A 17,332-nucleotide genomic window follows, 5' to 3' on the forward strand; every position below is an offset into this window, starting at 1 on the left:
TAAATTAGTTTTATATTTAATTATATTTAATAAAATTAAAATTTTTTAATATAAATATCTTTAAAGAAAATAAATAGTTTGAAGCAAAAATGATGATTCAAACCATATTAATTAATTGAGTATGTTTTATCTGATAATAAACGAAAAAATATAAACAAAATATGAGATTAAAAACTTTTAAATTTATGGAACATTAAAAAAAATATTTTTTTATTTTTAAAATATTATAATTAATATTAGAGTTTAATGAATAAAAAAAAATTAGATGAATAGAAAACTCTAAAAACTTTGTATATTTTTTATGGTCATCTAAAATTTAAATTCAATCTTACATTTTAATTAATTTATAAAAATTAAAATGGAAAAAATGTAAACTAAATATGAAATTAAAAATTTTTAAATTTATGATAGAAAAATATTATATTTTAACTTCAAAAAATATGATTAAAATGACCATTTAATCAATAAAAAATAAATAAAGAGAGAAAAAAAAGATTAATTTATAATTTATGGTTATTTAATGTTTAAATATAATTAATCTTACTATTTAAATAATTTATTAAAAATGCATTTAATGAATGAGTGAAGTACTTTTAAATTTACTATCATCATTTAAATCAATACAGTAGTTGTTAATTTTAAGTTTTTTTATTTATATTGAATAATAATAAATTAATTAATTAATTAATTTATAATTAGTGTTGAAATAGAACTATTATTTATCATTTTATAATTCAGTATTTTTAATTTACAAGGTATGAAAAGTGCTGTAGAAGTAAGTGCCTCCGAGAGCTACGTATCTTTACCTAAAATTGAAACCAAGAATTAAATACTCTAAAGAAATATCTTTTAAAATCGTATAAGTACAATTAGGGAAAGCCAAGATAATATCTAAAAATTGGAATAGATGTCTCAAGAGTTTATTAGAGATGCGGAAAAATATGATTAACCTTTTAGCTTTATTTAATTGCCTACCTACTTTCAAATAATGAAAAGTTATAATTTCATTAATTACAAGGATGAAGCAAAATCCAATGATAATTAAAATTCTTTCCAAAACGGATCATCACACTAAAATTAATAATCAATCCTAGCTCATCATTACAGCTAAACGACTACTCATAAAAAAAGTGTATTAAAGTAAAATAGCGTTTTTGACTAGTAATCATCTGGAAATGCTACAAAGCAATAAGAAAGCTTCACTGAATCGCTTAACAAAGAGAAAAAAATACTTCGTTCGCAATCATAACAGAATTATCAGTAGTAAAAATTTAAGAAAATTAAAGTTTAAAAATAAATCATGAATCAAAGTAGTATTGAAGAAGAAATGTTTATCAAAGAAAACTGGAATGAATAATAAAAATACGAGCTATAAACAGGAGAAACGTTAAATTTCCTTTTTAAGAACCTATCAGAAAATTTGTAAAATTTAGTAAAGTATAAGTCAGAGAAGTATTGCATTAAAGTGATAGAAAAAAATGTAAATTATAATAAAAAACTAAAAAAATTAATAGATATTGAAAATACTTCTTTCAAAGAATATAGTGCAGCCTTACTGCTTTAGAGATATTTGAGAATACATTATAAACATCTACATCTTATTTAAAATAAATAGAATACTAATTAAAGTCAAATAAATACTATTCCATAATAAAACAACAATCAGCAAACAAATAATATTGCAGATTCAGTACGCGAATAGCAGCTTCCTAGTATATCTAATAACCATACAATCATATCTAAAGAAGAATCTAAAATAGCACAGGGAGATAGTAAATCAAAAGATAAATAGATAGCTTAATCTAGTATAATCCATGATAAATAGTTTTTAGATAATATTTTGGATTTAAATACAAGGCTAGAAGAATGGATAATGATGATGCAGAAAGTACAGATAGATCAATTTTCCAATTAATTAGTTGACATTACAGAGCAAGTTTTTGGTAAACAATTTTTTTTAAAACTATTATCATTTTATGACATAAAAATAAAGAGAAGGAGCTTACATACAAGAATCAGCTAATAAATCATCAAAAAAAACAGAGTTACCTTGAATTGAAAGAGATGATAAAAAGTAAATATTCCTTAAATCTAAGAATAATGAAAAGCAATCTGAGTTAACAAATAAAAGCATGTGAGGAAAAAAATGGTGATATAAAATTTGTTCACAAGTAATGTATAAATAAAGGTGATTGTATTGATAAAGTAATAGGCTGCATTGAAAAATTAGATTTATATTGATTCTTAGTTTGCTTAAATGAATGAATGATATGCTATCCTAAACCATTCAAATTTTCAAAATACAACAATAAACTTTTCTAAATTTTTGTTTCCAATTTTGGTTATTTATTAGAATTTTGATTAATTTTTGTATTCACATATTTTAATTTGTTTTTGTTCAACTTTTTTCACTATTCAAAAATTTTAGTTAAATGATTTTGTTTATTGATAATATTTTAGGTTAAATTTTAATAGATCCATTTTTATTCTAATTGATTTTGATTTTTCCTCTGAAATCTGACAATATATAATTAATTTAGTAACAAAAACAGCTCTCAATTTTTTATTTAAATACTCAAAAATACAGAAATAAATTTAAATATTAAGTAATATGGTTTAAATAATTTGGCACTATTTAAAAGTAATAAGTATTTTTTTTTTACAATTTCAAAAATACTAGCAATTAGTTTTTTAAAATAACTTTAAAATTTTACTTTTTAATTGGCAAAGAGATAATTGAAACAAAAAAATAATTATAAGGTTTTATATTTTTTTTTACAAAAAAGGGTTGTCATCAATTTTATTTCACTTTGAACTTTTCAAATATTTTAATTAATTAATTTTGTTTATTGAAAATACTGAATTAAAACTTAATAGATCAATTTTTGTGGAAATTAGTTTTGATTTTTCCTCTGAAATCAGACTATATATATTTCAGTAACCAAAGAAAGTTTTTAATTTTTTATTTAAATACTCAAAAATACATAAATAAATTTAAATATTAAGAAATATGGTTTAATACTTTGGCAAAAAGTAATTAAAATAAAGTTTTTTTTTATTATACAATGTAAGGTTGCCATCAATTTTATTTCACTTTGAACTTTTGAAGTATTTAAATTAATTTTGTTTATTGAAAATATTCTGAGTTAAAACTTAATAGATCCATTTTTGTGGAAATTAGTTTTGATTTTTCCTCTGAAATCAGACAATATATAATTCAGTAACCAAAAAAGCTCTTAAATTTTTATTTAAACACTCAAAAGTACATTGATAAATTTACACATTGAGAAGTAGAGTTTAAATACTTAATTTTTATTAAAAATAAATATTAAGTTTTTTTATTTTTGATTTAAATAAATCTAAAAATTAAAATTTTAATTTTTAAAATGTTTTATATGTTTTATTAAAGTAAATTGTATGTCTAAAAATAATGGTATTAATTATGAAGATTTAAATTTGATTAAAATCAAAGAAGCGTATATAAAGTCTGAAATATCAAAATAGCATTATTAATTATTAAATTTTAAACGAAAGTGATATGAATGAAATATATTTATTCTTGTGACATATTTTTTAACTTTTCCGATCAAATGTAAAGTGGATAGTTAGTTTCTTATTATCTGCAATTGAGATTTTAATAAAAGATTATTTTTTTTTGAAATAATGTAAATGATAAATTGATGTTTCTTAATTAATAAAAATCATTATTTATATTTCATATAGTTAATCATATATATATCTAATATGCTTAAGCAGAAGGTGATAAAACTTATTCAACTTTTTATATTGTTACATTCATAATGTAAATAAGTTTAATCTTATTAATCCTAATATTAAATTTAGATAAATTAAAATATTGAAAAATGTGGTTTTAATACTTGAGTGTTATTAAAAATAAATATTAAGCTTTTTAATTTTTCATTTGTTTAATAGTAACCAAAAATTTATAAAAATTTTTATCTATCAATTATGGAATAAATTAACTATGATGAAAAAGTTTAACTAAGATCAAAGAAGCATAGAAAAAAATCAGCAATAATTAAAATATTATTATTAATTGTTACAATTTAAACTAAAATTATATAATATATTTAAGTATGTTGTTTATTTATTTAAATATGAAATAATATTTATTTGAGAATAAATGTATTTATTCTAAAAAGATTAAATATTATTTATGTAAGTGAAAATTGATTGTACATAATTAATAAAAATAATTTTTTATATATCTTATAGTAAATCATATATTTGAATATTTTTATCTAACATACTTAGAGAGATAATTATAAATTTATCCTAAAAAACTTTTAATTTTATTACAGTCATAAAGTAAATAAGATTAAACTGATTAATCTTGATGTTGAATTTTTATTTAAATGTAGATAAATTTAAATAAAGAAAAATTGGATTTTAATTCTTTTGAGTTACTAAAAATAAATATTAAGCTATTTTATTTTTTCATAAAAATATCCAAAAAAATATATTAATATTTAAAGTGTTTTATTAAAATAAATTCTCAATAAATAATGGTATAAATTATGATGATATAAATTTAACTAAGATCAAAGAATCTTAAGAAGAATCTGAAATTTTAAAATAGTACTATTACTTATGACATATTAAACGAAGTTGATATAATATAGCTATGAACATTGTATATTTAAATATGAAAGGACATTCATTTGAGGAGAAATTTATTTATTCTTATTGTCTATTTTTTAACAATTTCAATCTAATGTGTAGGGGATAGTTTCTTATAATCTTTAGCTGACGTTATTATAAAAGATAATATTTTTTGAAATAATGTAAAAGATAAATTGATGTTTAATAAATCGTATAAATAATTGTTTATCTTTCTTATAGTTAGTCATATTTTTGAATATTTATATAAAACACGCTTATACTTATGATTATAATTAATTTATTCCAGATAACTTCTAATTTTGCTTCTGTCGTAATATAAATAGGGTTAATGCATAAATGACATAAAGCTCAAAAAAGATATAAACAAACAAAGTAAAAAATGGCCTTTCTTTTAATATTACTAATTTTAATTCCTTTTATGAGTTAAAAATACTTTCATTTTAATCAAAAATCTTAAATGAAACAATGTAATTATAAAAGAAAAACGAATGTATCAATCAAGAATTTTCATTTAAGTAAAAGCGATGAAAACAGAATTAATTAATCATATTACTCATCATGTAAAAAAAAATTCTTTTATTGTAGCCACAGATTGAAATTAATTAATATATATTGATTGTATCTATTATTTGGTTATATTGTTTGCTCAGTACAAAAGCCAAAAATCTATGTTCCAACAATAACATATTTAAATTAAAAAATATAGATAAATTAAGTATAAAGTTCATTAAAAAAGTCATAACTATTTCTAATAAATAACATATAGCAAAGTAAGAAATGGCATCAAAGAAAAGGGGAAGCTTTGTCCGCGCTCCTGGTGAGGATTTAGTTGAATATGAGCAATAAATAGAAAGCGTTAAATATAATATGAATCGTAGAGGGTCAACAAGAGAAGAAACTTAAAATGAAATCAACAAATTAAAGCAATCATTTAGCTCTCACAGAACTGCGACTTCATTAAATACTATATTTGCATTAACTAATTCTATGGTTGGTTCAGTTTGTTTGCTCATTCCAATCGTAAATATTACTTTAATTCAAATGAAAAAATCCATTTTGTTAAAAATAACACAATTTTAGTTAAAATTCTACAAACATTCACTTGTTCTTAATGAAATTTTTGTTTATTTTTACATAAAATTTTAAAAAAAGTGAATTAATTAATTTATAAATAATGTAATTAAAATTATAAAAAGACTTTTGCATAGACTGGTATAATAATGAGTATTTTAATCATGTTTTTAATTGGTCTGATTAATATGAAGACAAGTTAATTGTATTTGGCTCATTTGAGAGAAGGAGAAGTTGATTTATCAGATGTAAGTATTTTAATTAAGAATTTATTAATTCTATTTTTTTATTTCTTTGAAACTATCAATATTACATGCATCCAAACATTCTTTCTTTGTTTGTTTATTTATTTGACAATATTGAAAAAATTTACTTTTTGCAACATTTAATTATGTTTAATATCAATTAATATGAAATCTTGTTTAAAATTTTCTCTAAATTCAATTAAATATTAATTTAAATTATTTGAAAAAAAGTTGATCATGAGAACTCTTGGTAAAAAATATGCTATTTTGTTTAACTTCTCGAGCTCTTTACTGATGTTTTTAGTAGGAACTATCTATTTCATATTAATTAATAATACTGCTTATCCTATGTTATGTTTTATTTTAACCAAAGCTAATGCAAATCCTGATTCCTACGTTTCTCAAGATCATATGAACGATGAAATGGTATTCAGTAAATTTTCTATTTAATGGTTGAGTGTTATAATTATTGTTTGTGTATTCCCTCTCTTCCTAATTAAAAATATGAAATTTATCATGAAGCTTGCTCATGGAGGTAAATGTTTATTTTCAAATTTCAAATTTTCTTTTAATTTTTTATGAAGTTGCTATTTTTTTTGCATTTAAATTCAAGTAAAAATTAAAATGAAATGTTTTTGTGAATTTTTTAGTATATTAATTATTTTTAAATTATCTAGGTTTCTTTGCTATTGGAATGTATGTCATTTTCATTTTATATGCATTTATAGATAATGCTGCTAATGGAAATTTAGCAGAACATGCCTCAGATGTTAAATTTTTCACTGGTGACATTGCTGCTGTTGGAGGTAATTTTGCTCTTGCTTTCATGGTTCATAATGCCATAGCCTAAATTATGAGTTAAAATGCTCGTCCTGAAAAGAATAATAGGGATATGTCTATTGGCTATCTCTTAGCTGCAACTATTTATGCTATTATTGGTATTTTTGGAACTTATGGAATTGTTGGTAGATCTCACCCTGATAATGCTTCAACAATTACCTAATACTTTGATAGTGATAGTGTTCCACCATTTATTATTAATCTTTTCTTCTCAGGTCACTTAATTACTGCTTATCCTTTATTCTGCTACATCTCTAAAACATAATTCTTTAACCTTATAATGCCCACTTCTGTACCTTCACCTCTAGCTGTTATGGTATATAACTTTTTCTTTGGTGGATGCTGCTTTTTGATGGTTTTGCTTAATATAAGCCCCGGTATAGTCATTGGTATAACTGGTGCTGTTGTTGGATTTGCTATTGTTTACTTGCTCCCTATTTTGATTCATATGAAATGCATAATTAAAAACTCACAAGCCAATAAAAATAGCTAAAATGAATAATTACTTATTAACAACGATTATTCAACTACATCTTCTGTGAATACATTTTCTTGTGGAAATCATAATATTACTGAAAGAAACATCTATGTTAGAGGAGCATTTTATTTAACAATTGTTGGTATTGGTATCTATTTAGCAATAATTCAGCTTATTCCAATTTTCTAAAGCTTTTGAAAAAAAGGAATAACAAACATAACGAATTTATTTATATTAAAATAAGTAAAATTTAATTTAATTAACAAATAAATAAATAATAAATAAATAAACTGTAAATTCATAAAATTCTAGATTTATTTTAAATATTAAAAATAAAACTTCAAAATTAAAAAAATTATCTAAGTAAATATAAACCAAAAAAATGTTTTTATATATCATTTATGTGGGTAGATATAAAATATTTAAATTAAATATTTTTACATCATCAATCTATTTTTAAATTTAAAAAAAAAAAATTGAATTAAATGTTAGAATACTCACAAAAATAAAAAAATAAGTTTAAAATGAATTTATATTTTCCAATATATTATTTAAATAAGACATTATTATATTATTTTTAATTATTTTAAGTATCAAAAAAATTACCTAAACTAGAATATCTCAAAATATTGCTCTCAGTTATTTTATCCAGTAGTATTTTTATTACACTTTAAAAAGTAAACCAATAAAAATTTAATTTAACTTAATATCAAAATACTAGTAAGGTTTTTCTGTAGTAATATTATAGAAAAAAATGAGATCCAAATTTATTTATTATTATTTTTTTATAAAAAATTAATTAATTTATAAAAAACTAAATAAGTTCGAAAATTCGAGAACCAAGTAGAGATTAGTTGATTAATTTATATTTAATATTAGCACTTATTTATGCATAAAATAAAATAAATCTTCTTTTATTATTTGTAAAATGTAAAAATACAATGAATGAATTTAAAATAAATGCTAACTAATATATGAAAATTAATTTATAAACTGAAAATATAAATAATATGATATACATTTTATATTGGATTAAACAATCATTTTTAATACTTACTGACTAACTAATAATATTTATGATTCATTATTTTTATAATTTGCTGGTATTAGTGCTTTCCAAATTATTATTTATATTATTATCTGTTTAAACTGAATCAGCTTTTTAAACAGGAACTAGTTCAAATTCTTCATCATTCATGTTTTACAATAAATCATCAAGCTAACTGTGCTTTTTGTAGGCTTATTATGAAATTTTTTCTAACTTTTTAACCAACTATTCGTCTTTAATAGTAGGATCATAAGTTCCAGTTTTATACATCATATATTCCTTTATTAAATGAGAATCCTCTATATTTTGATATTAATCAACTTCAAATTTTCTTAAAGTCATAGTATAGAACGAGTACTTAAACATGAAGAAACCCCTAGTTTGCATTTTTAAAATAAAATTTACTATTTATTGTAACTATTAAATTAATCATTAATTACCATATTGGGAGAGCAGTTAAAACACTACCCCAAACAAACCAGTAAGCTGCGTTTTATGCTTTTCCTATTTGTAATAAAGAAATTTCAGATTTATTAATGAACATTTTATTGATATTAAATTATTTATATATAAATTAATCTTTGTTACTTGTTTTAATATAGTTGTGAATACCGAATATAGATCCTAAAGCTAATCCCCATTTAATTGAGGTGATAGTGAAGGGAAAACGGAATACATATTTTGCTTTCAGATATTCAAATTTCTCAGGATTATCATTTGGGTCATAATTATTATACAAATCACCTTCAGGAAATTTAGTAACTGTTTCAACTTTTTAGCGGCTATCACTCATTGTCTTATTATTTTATGTATGTTATTGCTAATAAATAAATTATATATATTTTTTTTTGATGCTATCTTTCTAAAATTATTTTTAACTTTTTAGTTTGCACTGTTAGTTTTAACAAATAGAGATTAAATTCTAAATAAATATTAAGGATTAATTAATTATGCTGTTAACCAAAGATATATAAATAATTTAATATCTATTTGACGCATTTCTAGAATTCTTGTAGAAATTACTTAAACAAACAATTTTCCATAACTTTTAATTAGTTAATAAACAAACCTTTATTATTATCAATCTTCAAATCTAAAATTCTCTTTAAAATATAAGCATAAATAACATTGATAAAAACTAATAATTAGAAATATCTTTGGTTGTGTTTTACAATAACTCCTACTTTATACTATTCATCAAATAGTAATTTTAAAGTATTTCATTAATTCTAATTATAATAATTAAAGTAATTTTATTCATTTATAAATAATTAAATGTTCTTTATTTATTATAATATCTCTCATTTAAAATAAATTTCGCTCTACAAAAGATTTGTTTGCTATTAATATTTCTTTAACACATTTAACTACTTTTTCCATTTAGCTTATTTTATTTAAAATTTTGAAAAAAGTAAAACTCTAATATATTATAAAAATACAGTAACACTAAACAAAATTTTAATTATAATATGCTAGTTTTATTATAAAATTAGTTTTAATTTATATACATTTTATTGCTTTTAATTATTTTTTCAATTTTAAAAATGAGATTTTTTATTTTTATTTGACAATCAATATGAACCTAAGCTACTTGCCTTTATTTATTCATTATGTGGAATTCTAATTTATTATAAATTTCTTTCTTTTAATATCAATTTTAAGAATTATTTTAAATTACTTTTAAAGCAGCAGCCTCTTTTCTTAATTCTTTCACAACAGCAGCTAAGGCTTCAGGATTTATTCCATTTTCGCACAAACTGATAAGCACAGAAAGCTATTATCTATCTAAACCGCAATTTAATATTTAATTTATATCATATAAGACTATATTATTATTAAGTTAATTTTTATTTCAACTAATGAAAAAAAAATATCTGTAATTGAAAATACTTTCTAGAGTTTCTTTAGCTTCCTCTATATCAGCATTATTTTAGCTTATTGCGCTTGGATTATAAGAATAATTCATTTATCTTTAATTTACTAAAAACTAATTTTAAAAATTTGATTTCAAATGTATAAATTGAATTAGTATTATTGCTATTATTTTTTTTATTAAATTAATGCATCCTATTTAAATTTTTTGAAAGCAAAAAATAAAAACACACAGTATAGTTTATTAAGATAAATTTTGCGCTTAAAATCAGACAGAACCCATAAACTAAAACATAATAAAAAGTAAGTTGATATAAGATTTAATAAATACATATTTATAAATTCAATATTGTAAAATTATATATAATTTAAAATAAAACAAAATTCAGTTTAATGATGAAAAACAGCACGTCAGTATGACTTATGATTAAAAACAATTGTTCCTTCTGACCTTTTATTTTTTCATTTATTTATTTATTTTAAAAAGGAAGCACTTTATTTATTTAACAATTATTATTTTAAATTAAAATTATTTTAAAAATCATAAATTAACTAATTAAAATTAAAATTTTAATATTTTTATTCATTAAATATTTATAATTATCATAATTTTAATTTAATATTATCATATAAGAAGCATATAAAAATTTAAATCTACAAAAAAAATTTGAGTTTTTTGTTAGTATTTTCAAAAAAATAATTTATAGATTAATGCTGATTAATATTTAAAATAAAAATAATTAAATTTTGTTTTTAAGTATTTTATAAAGAAAAATAAGTTAATTTTATATTTTTTAAGATCCTTCTTTCATTTATTGTATGATTATATAAATTCTTTTTCAGTAAATGAAGAATCAAAGAAAGAATTATTATCATCAAACTATAAAAAGTCACCTTCAATATCCATATTAACTTTTTTAATTGCCCATGGAGCTACTTTAATTAAACAGAAGGAAACTAAGAATGCTTGTAATGCTGCTTTAAAGAAATAATGGAAGTAAATATTATTGAATTTTAAGAATATTGTCATTCCTACTGGAATAGCACAAACAATCGCTGTAACTATGATTCTTGCTATCTTTTGTTTTATATATAAAAAATATAAATATCAATAAAGTTTTTTAAGGTTTTTTTTACCTTTTTGGTAATAGAGAGATTCTTAAAATTTTCATTCCATCTTTCTGGTTTGTAAGATCCTTTGGTGAATAAAGTTGTAATTATAACGCCAAAACAAACAGCTAAAGTAACCGAATCCATCATACATTTGTCTGCTAAGAAAGTGAAATTATCTGGATTGAATTTTGCAACACAATATGTCTTTGACTTAATATTATTTGCATATTTTTCTCTATCTTCTAGCTTTATAGACTTATTGACAACATTATAAATAACTATATTTATTGTAATTAAAATCGCATAGAGTAATAGGCTGCTTATAGCATATTTATAGAAATGACTCATGTTTGTAAATCCTTTATGAGCAGCAGTTAATAAAACGTTCTCTAATTATTTTTCTAATACTAATCTGTAGAGAATAATGCAAATTGTTCCATAAGTCCATCCAAGTATAACTTGACTGAAACTATGAGCTCCTAAGATAACGCGACTAAATCCAATCAAAAAGATCCAAATGAGATATAAAACAAATGCTAAGCTATTTCCAAGAAATTTATCTTCCTAAACTTACTGATTGAGGATGGTGTCGCTTTAAGGATTTTACCTTTTTAAATATTTTTCATAATTAGTTAAATGTAAAAAAAATACATTTTGAGAAAGAAAAGACTTATATATTTTAAATCTCTTTTACATCATAATAACTGCTACCAAAAAACAAATAAGTTTAAACATAATATTTTACTTGTCGATAATAACTACTTCAACTAACTCTACATGGCCTGAGCTTCTCTTTCCAGAAACAAAATTGATAGAATTAGTAAAATCAAAGAATTTTCTGTTTAGAAAAGAGTCAATAAGTATAAAATACATAACTGAGGTAACCATTGCATGGCCAGATGGTTTACCAAATTCAGTATCGCATCCTATTCCTTATAAATCAGGGTAGACAAAGTAAGGGCGTGGTTCATGATAGATCAATTTTAGCAAGGAAAGAATATAAGAAGAAAAAAGTGTATAAATAAGAACTTTTAATGCTTATATTTTATTTGGGAACAAGAAAAAGCCACCTGCTATAAATATTCCTACTATATGAGCATATCCAAATTAAGTAATTATTCTAAAAACCATAAATCTTGGTGCAGAAATATTTTAAACTCCACCTTAAAGGTATTTAGCTACATGATGGTTAGCTTCGAATAAAGTGTGTGCAATTATAGCATCTATAACTATCCATACTGCACAAATAACTAAAATGATATATTCTGCTTTGAATTATAAACCCATGCTATTAACTACTTGCTTAATATATTAATTCAACTTTTATTTATTTGCTTATCTATAAATCAAATTAAACAAAATTTGTTCAATAATTTAAAGTGAGATCTATTTTTATTATATCAATTAAATATCTTGCATATTAAAGTGCGAAAATATGTAAATAATAGATAAATGTTAACTAACTTATCAATTTTTAAAAATCAAATTATCTATTTCAATTCCGTCAGATATTTTAATCATAGACTTCTATCAAATAAAATTAAAGATATTCACTCATCTATCGAATTTAATAATTCATTCATTCATGATTCTTTTTTTATTAGAAAACCCAAATTTATTCTTTTAAATCAAATTGCATTTTATTTATCTTGTTTGCTTGATTAGAAGTTACTTATTTTATCATATAATTAAATGCTTATCTATTTTTGAGGGTTCATATATTTTCTTATAATTTTTGATAATAGTTTATCCAAAACAATTTTTTTCTAGATTGTATTTTTTTCAAATCAAACATAATTCAAACAAAATTAATGCAATTTCACCTTCATCTTTTATTTATTTTTCAATTAAAATATATGAATCTACTAAGGAATTAAATAGAGAAAATAATTTTAAAATATATATTATTATATTTAATACACTAAATCCTTTAACGATACCATAAACTATCTTTTTTAATTACTCTATTATAAATTATTTTTTATTGATTATTACAATTTTCTAGCAATAAGCAATCTAGTTAAATAAAACTTTGTTAATTTATATATTTTTTATATTTACCATTTAATCTTATTTATTTAGCGATAAAATATCATTTATATTTGACAAAAATAAAAAATTTTAAAAGTTTTAAAAATAAAAAAATAAAAATAATTTTGTAAATGAGAATTATTTATTACTAAATACAGATAATATAATTTTATATTTTTAGATATTAAAATAAAAATTAGATTTATGTCTATCTAGTATTTAGCAAAATATTAATTTCAAAAGCAAAATAAAGTAATACCAATTAAAACCAATAATATAAAAATGAATATTAAACGAAATTTATAAATAAAATCTAATTATAATTAAAGATTCAAAAAATTTGCACTCTTTAATGATAAAATGTGTCCATTGATAAGATATAAACTCCTCTTAGTAGCATATGGTATCCAAAAAGTCTAGGATTATTAATAAATTAATTTCCAGAAGCTATTGCTTACTACTCATATTTTGAAAAGATTTTATATCTGATAATATCTCCTGTTAAGCGAATTACAAACAAAGGTAGAAAATCTTTAGCTATTCTAGATCCTAATTCTTCTAATGGTAGTTTATCGTAAATACCACAAAAAAGGTAATAAGGCAAAAATGAGAAGGGAGATAAAAACATCTTTTTGTTAGATGAATAGCCTTTTGTTTTAAAATGGTTATTTAGCTTAGCATGAAAAATTGATCCTAGATTAGTTGCTAAAAATCCATAAATAAAGTTCTTTAAAATGGTGCTAGAATTTTGAGATTCTTAAAGCTATTCTTACAAAACTTTAAGCTACTCATGTTAATCTAGTTTTTCAAGCAATTTTTCTTTAGAAAATTCTACATTTTTAAGTTTATCATTTGTTTATTACTCATATTTTTTAAGACTTTCATAGTGCTTTCCTTCTCCAAATATTTGTTTACTTATAAAATCTATTCCTCCATATCCTAAACCTCCAATAATAAATCTATAAAATGAGACAGATTAATTTAGCTTGACTTTCTGTTAACTCATAGAAGCAGGAGGTTTTTAAAATTAAGGATGACTATTTGGATTCATTTAAATATTACTTTCAAATATAGGGTATCTAAAAGATAATTGATTTTAAAATCTTTAAAGTTGCAGAGATAGTATTAATACCTATTAAAACTGTAAGAAATTCTTAGACTATTCTTTATCAATCTTTTATTTTAATAGAACAAAGTCTGAATTTATATTTAATAAATAATCAGATATCTAAATAAACCAAGAATCTATATTTCATTTATAATATGATTAAAATAAAAAGCTTAAGTTTTTAAAAAACATTTCATTTATTTTAATTTCAAATTTAAAAAGGCTTAGAAATATTCGGCCATTTTATAAATTATTAAAGAAAATTAATATTTAACTGATCAAGACTAAGATTGATATGTTAATCTATAATTAAATAACAATAAAATTTTATTTTAACTGTTCAAAATACTGGATAAAATTAATATTTATTAGTATTCTGTTCTTTCCATTATAATTTATAAGAAATAAAATTAAAAATACTAATAATAACCTTATTTAATCCAATAATAAGAACTCAAAAATATATAGATACATGTTTGAATTTAATCTAAAATTATACTGTAAATCAAAAAATCACAGAAACAATTTTTTCTTTGCAATTTTACATTAAAGTTAAACTGTGCTATTATTTTAGAATTTAATAATTTAGCATAAATTTAATATAAAAAGCAAGAGAATTTATTATTTCAGTATCTATTATTTAATATTTTATCAGAATTATTTTTTGTGTTTTTTTTTAGATTAAAATCATTAGTAGTCAATTAATTGAAAATAAGCTATTTCAATATATATTTCAAATTACAATATATATCATTAATTGATTCCAAAATTATTATTATCAATCAGTTTGAATTAGGTAAGAGTTTTAGCAAATCACCATCGATTTCTAGTTTTGTTATCTTAAATGCAAAAGGTTGTAATCTAATAAGAAATAATCCTACGAACAAATATTTCAAGTTACTTCTGAAAAGGAAATATAGATATTAATTATCAATTTTATAAAGGGAGAATAAAATATAAGGAATAGCAACTAAGACCAAAGTTATAATTACTCTTATAATCTGATTTAAATAAATAATTTTTTAATTCAATAAAAAATTTTTAAAAATTATTTACTTTTTTAGAAAGCTTTAGATTTTTGTAGCTTTAGTTCCATAATTCTGGTTAGTATGTTCCCTTTAGAGAAATGCAGCTAACATACACTCCATAAATTAAAGAAAGTACAGCACAGTCTAAAATACATTCTCCAGCTAAAAATGTATGGGCATCAAAAGAGTCTTAACAATATGAGTGACTCATAAAGTTAGCTTTGTATTCATTTTTTTAGTTTTAAGTAAGCTAATTATCAGCTATATAATAAAAGATCATTGCCAAAGCAATCGAAATAATATAAATGACTGTGATAAAAAATAAATATTTAAGTTTTTATTTGTCATTATTAAATTTTTTTTCAATAACTACTTAGAGGCTGTTCTCAATAAATATTTCCAATTTTAATCTATAAAATAAAATATATAATAAACTATAAGCCCATCCAAGTAAAACTTAGTTAAAAGAGTGTACACCTAAAATAACTCTTGCAAATCCTACAAGGAAAATTAAAATCAGATATATTGGAAAGTATATAAAGCTGTTTAGAAATCTTTCTTAATATACAATTTTCTTGCTTCCTAAACTCTGGCCTTACAATTGTGGAGAATTATTGCTAATTTATAATGATAATTTATCTTAATATATTCTTGACGATAAAAATTAATTAAAAGTAAAAATTTGTAATAATTATATTTTTGTTTGGTCGATAATAAGAAATATTTACGAATCTTGTGGTATCATCTCAATATCAACAACTTTAGTTTCTTTATATATTTATTAATCATCTATTTAGGCATTAGTAGGGTTGATTATTTTTTTATTAACAAACGAATCAAACATCAAATAAAATAAAACAGATGTTATGAAAGCATGGCCTGATGGTTTACCAAATTCAGGATCACATCCTATACCCTGCAAATCAGGGTAAACAAAATAGGGACGTGGATCTTTATACCATAACTTGAGAAGACATATTAAATAGACTGTAATCATAGTTCCTATTAAGATTTTAAGAGCCTAAATCTTGTTTGCAAAAAATATAAATCCGAATAAAACAAAGATAGCGATTAGCTCTTCCTGTCCTAGATAAGAAATAATTGTAAATATTTTATATTTTGGAAGAGAAGGATCAGAATCTCCATTTTGCATCGAATAAGCAAATGAGTAATTCCACTTAAAAAATTATTCACCATAAATAGCATCTAATATAATCCAAACTATACTGCAGATCGCAAGGGCATATTATAATACTTTAAATTTCATTGACTATTATTGGTTTTCAAAAAAATCAGGATTCTAAAATTAAATGAATTTGTTTTGTTGATTATTAAATTAATTGTTTAAACTTTTACCCATTTTTAAAGTAAATTATTAAATTAATTTGCCCAAGAGTTAATAAAATTTTATATTAACGTAAATACAAGTTATAAGTTATGAGTCAGAAAATGTTATTAAAAAAGATACTTTTTAATTTTTTAAAAATTAAGTGTAATAGAATAAAGAATCCAAAATAAAGTATTAAAAATAATGTTTATCAATTATTAAATTAATATTTTAAACTTTTAACCATTTTTAAATGAAACATTATATTAATCTGAATATTCAATTATTCTGTAAATTTGTAAATGAAATTTTATGTTGACTTACATATTAATTAATTAGTTATAAGTTATGAGTTAGAAAATGCTAACTAGATACGTTTGAAAGATATTTTAAATTAAATGTAATAGAATAAAGCAAAGCATACAAACGTAGTAGTTAAATTATTCTATAACTAACTTCGAACTTCGTTTTAAATTTGCTTAGATAATGATGTTATATTAATAAAAGAGATTTAAAGATTAAATATA

General features: G+C 20.9%; 7 protein-coding genes across 7 annotated transcripts; 2 read left to right on the forward strand and 5 right to left on the reverse strand. All coding sequences in view use genetic code 6, as the record gives it.

The window, feature by feature from the left end:
- Positions 1-757: 757 nt before the first annotated feature.
- On the forward strand, positions 758-2,241 carry TTHERM_00727720 (hypothetical protein; the record flags this gene model as incomplete). Its single annotated transcript, XM_001022657.2, has 2 exons — positions 758-1,943; positions 1,994-2,241. 2 exons carry the CDS (start codon positions 758-760, stop codon positions 2,239-2,241), a joined length of 1,434 nt encoding a protein of 477 aa, XP_001022657.2.
- Positions 2,242-5,421: 3,180 nt separating this feature from the next.
- TTHERM_00727730 (transmembrane amino acid transporter protein) lies at positions 5,422-7,476 on the forward strand (the record flags this gene model as incomplete). The annotated part of the gene is made up of 4 exons (XM_001022658.2): positions 5,422-5,664; positions 5,841-5,963; positions 6,192-6,495; positions 6,638-7,476. 4 exons carry the CDS (start codon positions 5,422-5,424, stop codon positions 7,474-7,476), a joined length of 1,509 nt encoding a protein of 502 aa, XP_001022658.2.
- Positions 7,477-8,359: 883 nt separating this feature from the next.
- On the reverse strand, positions 8,360-9,119 carry TTHERM_00727740 (transmembrane protein, putative; the record flags this gene model as incomplete). The annotated part of the gene is made up of 3 exons (XM_001022659.2): positions 8,360-8,702; positions 8,767-8,830; positions 8,915-9,119. 3 exons carry the CDS (start codon positions 9,117-9,119, stop codon positions 8,360-8,362), a joined length of 612 nt encoding a protein of 203 aa, XP_001022659.2.
- Positions 9,120-9,977: 858 nt separating this feature from the next.
- TTHERM_000727749 (mitotic-spindle organizing protein) lies at positions 9,978-10,292 on the reverse strand (the record flags this gene model as incomplete). The annotated part of the gene is made up of 2 exons (XM_012799338.1): positions 9,978-10,150; positions 10,217-10,292. 2 exons carry the CDS (start codon positions 10,290-10,292, stop codon positions 9,978-9,980), a joined length of 249 nt encoding a protein of 82 aa, XP_012654792.1.
- Positions 10,293-11,006: 714 nt separating this feature from the next.
- On the reverse strand, positions 11,007-12,598 carry TTHERM_00727750 (PAP2 superfamily protein; the record flags this gene model as incomplete). The annotated part of the gene is made up of 3 exons (XM_001022660.3): positions 11,007-11,276; positions 11,336-11,918; positions 12,057-12,598. 3 exons carry the CDS (start codon positions 12,596-12,598, stop codon positions 11,007-11,009), a joined length of 1,395 nt encoding a protein of 464 aa, XP_001022660.1.
- A 1,075-nt stretch (positions 12,599-13,673) lies between these two features.
- TTHERM_00727760 (hypothetical protein) lies at positions 13,674-14,393 on the reverse strand (the record flags this gene model as incomplete). The annotated part of the gene is made up of 1 exon (XM_001022661.1): positions 13,674-14,393. One exon carries the CDS (start codon positions 14,391-14,393, stop codon positions 13,674-13,676), a length of 720 nt encoding a protein of 239 aa, XP_001022661.1.
- Positions 14,394-15,232: 839 nt separating this feature from the next.
- Positions 15,233-16,838, reverse strand: TTHERM_00727770 (PAP2 superfamily protein; the record flags this gene model as incomplete). Its single annotated transcript, XM_001022662.2, has 3 exons — positions 15,233-15,451; positions 15,507-16,095; positions 16,207-16,838. 3 exons carry the CDS (start codon positions 16,836-16,838, stop codon positions 15,233-15,235), a joined length of 1,440 nt encoding a protein of 479 aa, XP_001022662.2.
- Between the last annotated feature and the right edge of the window lie 494 nt (positions 16,839-17,332).

Source organism: Tetrahymena thermophila (assembly GCF_000189635.1).
Source record: "Tetrahymena thermophila SB210 genomic scaffold scf_8254476, whole genome shotgun sequence".
NCBI lineage: Eukaryota > Ciliophora > Oligohymenophorea > Hymenostomatida > Tetrahymenidae > Tetrahymena > Tetrahymena thermophila.